Source organism: Brassica napus, chromosome C9, assembly GCF_020379485.1.
Source record: "Brassica napus cultivar Da-Ae chromosome C9, Da-Ae, whole genome shotgun sequence".
Taxonomy (NCBI): Eukaryota; Viridiplantae; Streptophyta; class Magnoliopsida; order Brassicales; family Brassicaceae; genus Brassica; species Brassica napus.
In genome coordinates this window covers 14,904,825-14,913,798 of record NC_063452.1, presented here as the reverse complement: position 1 = coordinate 14,913,798, position 8,974 = coordinate 14,904,825, and the positions used below count along the sequence as shown (strand labels likewise).

Here is an 8,974-nt window from a genome sequence, read left to right as displayed (position 1 = left end):
GAGGCGGACAAGCTTGTGATTAGGAAGAATGGGATGTATTTGGGAAAGGGGTATGTTAAAGGTTGACTTGTCAAGTTGAATGTAATGACAGTCCTTCCGAAAGTTGTAGCTCCAAAAGTTTCAATGAATAAGATAGAGTCAGTTGCTTATTTGGTTGAGTCTGTTAATATATGGCATGAAAGATTAGGCCATGTAAACTACAAATCTATACAAAGATTAATGAATTTAAATTTAATTCCTAAATGCAAACAAGTAAACAAAAAATGTCAAGTATGCGTACAGGCTAAGCTCACAAAAACGTCATCACCTCGTGTTGAAAGAAGTAATAAACCTCTAGATTTAATTCACACCGATTTATGTGATTTAAAATACATACAAACTAGAGGTGGGAAAAAGTACTTTGTGACCTTCATAGATGACTACACAAAATATTGTTATGTATATTTATTACATAGCAAAGATGAAACCTTGTAAAAATTTAAAGAATTTAAACTCGAGGTCGAAAATCAGCTTAAAACAACTATTAAAGTAGTTAGAAGCGACAAAGGAGGCGAGTATGATGGTCCATTCAATGCATTCTGTAAAGAACATGGAATAATCCATCAAACTACAGCTCCTTACTCACCAGAATCTAATGGAGTTGCTGAACGCAAGAATCAAACTCTAAAATAGATGATGAATGCAATGTTGCAGGAATCTGGGTTACCCCAGAACATGTGGGGGGAAGCGTTGCTTACCACTAATTATATCCTCAACAAAATTCCACACAAAGTAACTGGCAAAACTCCATATGAATTATGGAAAGGTAATTTACCTTCGTATAAATACCTCAAAGTGTGGGGGTGCTTGGCAAAAGTTGCGGTACCGCCACCAAAAAATGTTACTATTGGACCTAAAACAGTGGATTGCATCTTCATCGGATATGCACATAACAGTAATGCTTATCGATTTCTGGTACATAAATCTGCAATATCAGACATTCATGAAAATACAGTCATGGAATCAAGAAATGCATCTTTCTTCGAAAATATTTTTCCATATAAGGAAAAACAAGGTTCAAAACGAACTCGAGAAGAAAGAGACAATGTCAAAAACTTAGAAACTGAGACAAACGTCGAGATTTCTATAAATGATATTTCAGAAAATGAAAAAAAATATGAACCTCGAAGAAGCAAAGAGCACGAAAGGAAAAATCTTTTGGTGAAGATTTCCTAATGGCATTTTTAGTAGAAAATGTTCCAAAAATTTTGGCAGAGGCCATGGCTTCACCTGAAGCTCCATTTTGGAACGAAGCTGTCAGGAGTGAATTTGATTCTATCATGCAAAATTATACATGGTACATAACAGATTTACCACCTGGCTGCAAAGCATTAGGAAATAAATGGATAATAACACGAAAACCTGGTGGAAAATACAAATCTAGGCTTGTAGTTCAAGGATTCCGACAAAAGGAAGGTTTGGACTATTTTGATACATATTCTCCAGTAACGAGAATAACATCAATAAGACTGATGATAGCAATCAAAGCCTTAAGAAACCTAGAAATCCATCGAATGGATGTAAAAACCGCTTTTCTAAATGGTAATTTAGAAGAGGAAATTTACATGAAACAACTTGAAGGTTTTGTCGTTCCCGGACAGGAAGACAAAGTATGCCGACTTGTAAAGTCACTTTATGGACTTAAGCAAGCTCCTAAACAATGGCATCAAAAATTTGACAATACAATGATGTCAAATGGTTTCAAAATAAATGAATGTGACAAATGCATATACTACAAAACTACAAAAAATGCGTATGTTTTGCTATGTCTATATGTAGATGATATGCTCATTATTGGAAGCAATAAAGACATTATCAATCAAACAAAAAACATGCTCAAAGGGACATTTGAGATGAAATACTTGGGATTAGGAGATGTAATTCTCGGGGTTAAAGTCACAAGAAATTCAAACGGAATTATCTTAACTCAATCTCATTATGCTCAAAAAATATTAGAGAGGTTTAAAAATTACTCTAATAGTACGACAAAAACTCCGTTAGATCCCCAAATGCACTTGACAAAGAATTCAGTTGAAGCGGTTTCACAAAACGAGTATGCACGTGTGATCGGAAGTCTCATGTACTTGACCAATTGTACTAGACCAAATCTAGCGCATGCAGTAAACGTACTTAGTCGATATACAAGTAATCCAGGTCATATACACTGGAAAGCTATAACGAGGGTACTCAATTACTTGCGCTACACCAAAGATTTTGGGCTTCAGAATGGTAAAGAACCAGCAGTTTTAGAAGGATATAGTGATGCTAACTGGATATCAGATTCTAAAAACTCAAAATCCACGAGTGGATATGTCTTTACACTAGGAGGAGCAGAAATATCATGGAAATCTACCAAACAAACAGTGTTAGCCAGATCAACCATGGAATCTGAGTTCATAGCCTTAGACAAAGCAGTAGAAGAAGCTGAATGACTTAGAAATTTTTTGGAAGATATTCCTATGTGGGAGAAACCTGTGCCAGCTATACGCATACATTGTGATAGTCAATCAGCTATAGCTCGGGCTGAGAGTAATCTCTACAATGGTAAATTTTGTCACATCAGAAGACGACATAAAAACATTAGACAACTTATCTCAACTGGTGTAATCACAATAGACTACATCAAATCGGCTGACAACCTAGCGGATCCATTTACTAAAGGTTTGCCACGAGATATTGTTGCTAAATCATCAAAAGGAATGGGTTTTAAGCCTATAACGAATGAGGATGCTTGATTGCAACCCTACCTATCATGACTGGATATCCCAAGACGTAGGTTCAAAGAGAAAACAAAATCAAACAGAATCTAACGAAAGCACTTGAGACAAAGTTGTCTCTTCCCAGCTCCTAAGATGATAAAGTGCTAAAGAATGTGAGAAGGATAAGCATAAGCTTTTAATGATTCCATAGCTTCTTAAGTGGAGTATTCCTCAATACTTTTCATGGTCAATCACCTAATGAGTGTGAAATGGGGCCGTTTCTAGGAGAATGAATGTAAGACTATATTCTCTAAGTTCACTCATGAAAACCAGGAATAGTTCAGGGCCACAATGAACACAATAGAGAACTAAGTTCTACGAGAAAATGAAGCTGCGTTATGCATGTTGTCTCGGTCTACATAAAACACCGGTTGGTTCAAGACATCATGTTCACCTTCTGGTAAAATAAACCCGACAGATATTAACTATGAGTGGTTCAAGGCTTAAAAATGCCACCAACTCAAACACAGTGAATTTTCGCAAACACTCTCGATAAGTCTGTCTAGTCTGGTCAGGATTTGAATAAGTATAGGTTTTTAGAGTCTTTCGAGTCTGCATTTAGTCTGCATATGTTTATAGACATTTCTATTCATGTGGGGGATTGTTGGATCAACTAAAAGCCCAATGGCCTTTAGTAAATTATGAACCAAAATGACATGGGTCACAGCCCAAATAATTGTCAAAGAAATGAGAAAATGATGTTTGTCCCACATCGGACAACATCAACAAGTCTGAGTAATATATATATGCTCTTGTATTATCATTACTCAAACGGCTTGGAGAGAGAGAAAGTCACTCCACGCGCGCGCCGCCGCCGCCGTCCGGGCGGCTCGGCGTGGGCGTGGGCTTGGGCTTGGGCTTGGGCTTGGGTCTTGGGTCTTGGGTCTTGGGTCTTGGGTCTTGGGTCTTGGTGGAGGGCCTCCGGCCCAATAAAAATATTCTTTTTGGACCAAGTTAAGCTCAACGTTTTGCCATTTAATTTCCGAAAAAACGGCATGCATTTTATTTTAAACAACACGTAGTTCGTTTAAAAACAACACGCTGTCTCTCTTCTTGACGATAAGCTTAAACGAGAAAGATCTTGCGGAGAAAGTTTCGTAAAGCCTCGCCTCCGAGATTCTCGCGAGATTTCCGCCAATGTGCGCACGTGCTGCATCAGTTACGGAAAGCGGCTCGTCTTCTCTTTTTTATAAACTCGTCTCCTCCTTCATTTCTCAGAACGTTTTTTTTTTCACAACCAAAACCAGCAAATCCTATAGCGTAAGTCTAGAGAGTGTTTCGTAGAAATATTAGTTCGTTAGAGGTTCTTCACGAGTGCCGCGTGATAACCTATCATGGTTTTATCCTGGGACTCCTATTCATACAGATCCGTCGCACTAACGGAGCGAATATTAAGAGTTAAGGAAAGAGATTTGTCTCGACTCCATGGTTTCATTTTCGTTACGGTTTTGAATCGTTTATATATTTTCTTTAACATCGTTTATATTATATCATTTCTTTTGATCCGGTTTTCCGGCTTCTACAAAAACATCACCTTAAACCAGTGGAAACGGGGGGTAATGACCAATAATTGTCTTGGTCTAGATATTTTTGAACGATCGAATATACGTCTGTTGTTCTCAAAACAATCAGTTTGTTTCTCAGTTTCCCTTACTTTCCAGGTATCAAAATGCGCAACAAGAATTCAATTTTCCTGGAGCTTTTGTTTTGAATTGAAGACCAAAAGGCCTTAAACAACTTATTAAAAGTTTTCAAATGATGGGATTTTACAGGAGGAAGATGGGCTTCTGAGGAATGACGCAAGCAAAACAAAAGAGAACCTTTGATACTTATTTATCTTTTTAAAAGATATTTAACTGTAGGAAAATTTGATCTAATAACAAAAAAAAAACTATATTTCACCGCTCACCTTAGAGCAAGATTAACCATAGAACCCCATAGTGGGTTCTTAATAAAAATTTTAATAATAGATTTAGCTTAAGAACATTTGTTAAGAAACTTTTCGTTTTAACTGCTCCAATGGTAGGTTCTTAATTTGAGGTTCTTGAGAAAAAAAAAATTAAATTTTTTTTTATTAAAGATAAAATTTATTTATTAAATAAAACATATTAAAAATAACATTTTAAACATATATTTAAAAAAAAACATTAAAACAAAGATAAGTAAAATAAACGAGAATAATTTGAAAGAAGCATCCGAGCTCAGTTGTTGTCTTCATCACGTCCGAATTTACGTCATATATGTTCAACCAAATCAGCTTTCAGTTGTTGATGCATTTGTCTATCACGGATTCTAGTTCGAACACCCATCATATTGGCGATATTTGAAGGGGTATCTGTAGAATACGTGAGATCAACATGTGAACTTCCGTTGTCTTCCCTTGGTTGGAACTCTGAAACATCATATTGAGTGTATCCATCTCGTTCGTCTTCTACTATCATATTATGGAGTATGATACATGCTCGCATAATCTTACCAATTTTGACTTTATCCCCAAAAAGTGCTGAATTTTTAACAATGGCAAAGTGAACTTGCAAGACTCCAAAAGCACGCTCGACATCTTTTCGGGCAGCTTCTTGATGTTGAGCAAATAAAACCGCTTTCGGACCTTGTGGTATTGAAATTGATTGGATAAAAGTTGCCCATTTCGGATAAATACCATCGGTGAGATAGTAAGTCAAATTATACTCTCTTCCATTGACAGAGAAGGTGACTTGTGGAGCTTGACCTTTTATAATGTCATCAAAAACATGTGAGCGATCAAGAACATTGATATCATTTAAGGTACCTGGAGGTCCAAAAAATGCATGTCATATCCATAGATCATACGAAGCAACCGCCTCTAAAACCATGGTGGGTTTTCCCAAACGACGTGAATATTGACATTTCCAAGCGGTTGGACAATTCTTCCACTCCCAATGCATACAATCGATGCTTCCTATCATCCCGGGAAATCCACGATGCTCACCAATATCGAGTAGATGTTTAAGATCAGCCGGTGTTGGTCTTCTTAGGTACTCATCGCCGAATAAATATATTATTTCTTCCACAAAATTTTCCAAACATTACCGAGTTGTAGTTGCACCGAGTCGGAGGTATTCGTCAACCGTATCAGCCACAGTACCATATGCCAAACAACGAATGGCTGTTGTACACCTTTGAAGAGGAGAGAGACTAAGCCTTCCGAGACAATCTTTCTTTTGTCGAAAGAATTCAACTTCATTGGAGAGTCGATCAACAATATGCATGAACAATGGCTTGTTCATTCTAAAACGTCGTCGGAATAGATTATCAGGATACGTTGGAGTTTCACTGAAATAATCATTCTACAGACGTACATTGCCTTCTTCACGATTTCTTTCGATATAAGCTCGTTTTTTTCTTTTTTTCCTTTGTTCTTCTTGATCACTATGAATGGTAAAATTTTCAAAGGCTTGATCAAAGAGCTCATCAAATGTATCATCAAATGATTCCTCTAAAGTGTTTTGAGAAGAATAAGCCATTAGATGAGATATGTTTACAAAAAATGGGGAGAGAGTTGTTTACGTTTATCTTTTGAGAAGGAGAAATGAAAATAGAAGAAGGTGATAATGATAAGAATATTTTGAGAAGGAGACAGACTTGTTTACATTTATATTTTGAGAAGGAGAAATGAAGATAAGTCTGTGACCTCTCTTTCGAAATTAACATTTAACAAGACAAGACTACATGACAGTACAAGACAATGCTACACTACAAGTCTGTGACCTCTCTTCCAATACCAATGCTACAACTCCGTGACCTCTCTTCGTGAGTCTGCAAAATAATTACAAGAACATGAGACCAGACGGTCTTTATATCACCAACAAGAACATGAGTCTGTGACAGAAGCTTCATTACCTTACATAGAGTCCGTGACACAAGCTTCACTCTGTCACTCAATTTTTATCAACACCTGAAAGCACAAGCACACAATATATTTATCATCATCATTCAAACATTAAAACAACAGAGCAAAGCATAAGTGACAAGCTAGAAGAAACAAGCTTTTATATTAAACATAATAAGAAGAACAGACACAACAACTTCAACAACAAGCAATAACAGAGACATAATTCAAACAATAAAACAACACAGACATAAACTTCAGCAACAAGCAACAAGTAACATTAGAACAACAGAGACATAAATTCAAACGTGCACTAACTAGACATCAAATCATTGATTAGATTCTTCTTGAAAGCTTCTTCATACTCAGCTAAGGGTTCTTTTTTGGCAATCGGACTGTCAAGGAGACTCATCTTCGACAGCCTTTCTTTCATGGCCAGATCCTGCTTTTTAATATCCCACATACTCTGAAACTCTATCAGTGCCTTCCCCTCTACCTTCGCCTTCTTACTCTTTGCTGCCTTGACACCCGGGGGGACGATCATCCACACTCTTTGTTTCATTTGTGTGAGAGGTTGCAGATTGTGAACCATCCTCACACTTCCTCCTCTTAGATGAGCATGAAAGCTCACACCATTTCTGGTCGTTTCGTAGCTCTTTCCAAGCATGTTCAGGGGTGAATTTTTTTTTTGTGGTTGTTGAAGAAGATCTCATGAGCTCTTTTGAGAATATCATTCTCATTTTTCCCAATGCTTTTCTCTCTAGTTGCAGCTTCATAAGACCCACAAAACTTGTTAACTTGGTGGTTTATCTTCTGCCAGCGCTGCTTATAGTTACTCGCCTCCCTCTGCTCACACCCTGCTACCATAGGACTTGCAGCAAAGTATGCTGCAATCCTTTTCCAGAAGGTACCAGACCGTTTCTCATTGCCTACAAGCAGATCTTTGCTTGTGTTTAGCCAAGAGCTAATCAGCACAACATCATCGACTGGCGTCCATATCCTCCTTTCTCTATGCTCTGCTGGAGTATCTTCTTTAGCGCTTGAAGCTTCAGTCCCTTGAGTCCCAAAAACAGGGAGTTGGGATGAAGATAGTTGGGCACTATCTTCAAGAAAACAAAAGAAATTGTCTTGTTGACTATTAAGTAGTTCAACAAACTTAGGCGTGTGGCTAAATTGATTCGAATCCATAGCGGAATATGGATTAAGAACAGAGACAGAGAAGAGAGAATTAAAGAAGAGAGACAGAGAGATAGAGATGATCAATGTGTTTATAGATTAAGAACAGAGACAGAGAAGAGCGTTTGTGTTTGTGTTAAGAACAGAGACAGAGAAGAGCGTTTGTGTTTTATAGACAGAAACAGATTCGACATTTATCTAACTCAAGACATCAACAGAACAACAATAAACACAAAAGCTCAAGCATTCAACACAACCAACCAAACAGATGAGATCACATTTATCTAACTCATTAATCATGCTAAACATTGCTTTCTATCTAACCATATTTATTACCCATTAATAACAAACCTCAACCATAATACAGCAGAATCGAAATGAAAGAGAGACAAGTTGTACCTTTAATGCAATTGTACTCTTCTTCGTTGAGGAACCTTGCTCTGCTCTCTTGCTCCACGCTATTGCTCAGTTGCTCCTCTCTCTTGCTCCATCGCTCTTTAACACCGAAACAGAGAAACAAATCAAAACAAACTAATCTAACAGATATGATCAATCAAACACATAAACAGAGATAATCAATCAAACGACATTATCCTACAGAACAAATAAATTGCTTTTGAGATTACTTGTGCCCCGAACAAGAATATGTGATCACTTCTTTGAGACACAAACCAACACAAGACAACATGAAACACAACAAATAAATGAAACTTGACTAAAATCGTGACCCCAACAAGAAAAATTAATCACTTGTTCGAGACATAAACCACCACAACGCAACACAACAAACTAATCTAACAGATAAAACTATTAATCACAACACTCAATCAAACTAATCAAACGATTTATCAGAAGACTTTTCAAACAACATTATCCAACAGAACAAACAAATCGACTTTGAGATTACTTGCATGTCAACGATTATTCTTTTGTTAGAGACAAAAACCACCACAACACAACACAACATGCAAGACACCAAACTAATCTAACAGATAAAAAAAACATCACTTAGCTTTTGAGGGACGGAGAGAGAGGCAGCCACCAAGAGAGAGAGAGAGGCGGAGTCGATCTACAATCGTCGATCGCAGCCACGGAGAGAGAGAGACGGTCTCGAGCGACAATCGTCGATAAC

General features: G+C 37.3%; 1 protein-coding gene across 1 annotated transcript; it reads right to left on the bottom strand.

The window, feature by feature from the left end:
- Window positions 1-7,335: 7,335 nt before the first annotated feature.
- LOC106393948 (glutathione S-transferase T3-like) lies at window positions 7,336-7,854 on the bottom strand. The gene has a single exon (XM_013834586.1). It carries the CDS (start codon window positions 7,852-7,854, stop codon window positions 7,336-7,338), a length of 519 nt encoding a protein of 172 aa, XP_013690040.1.
- Window positions 7,855-8,974: the final 1,120 nt, after the last annotated feature.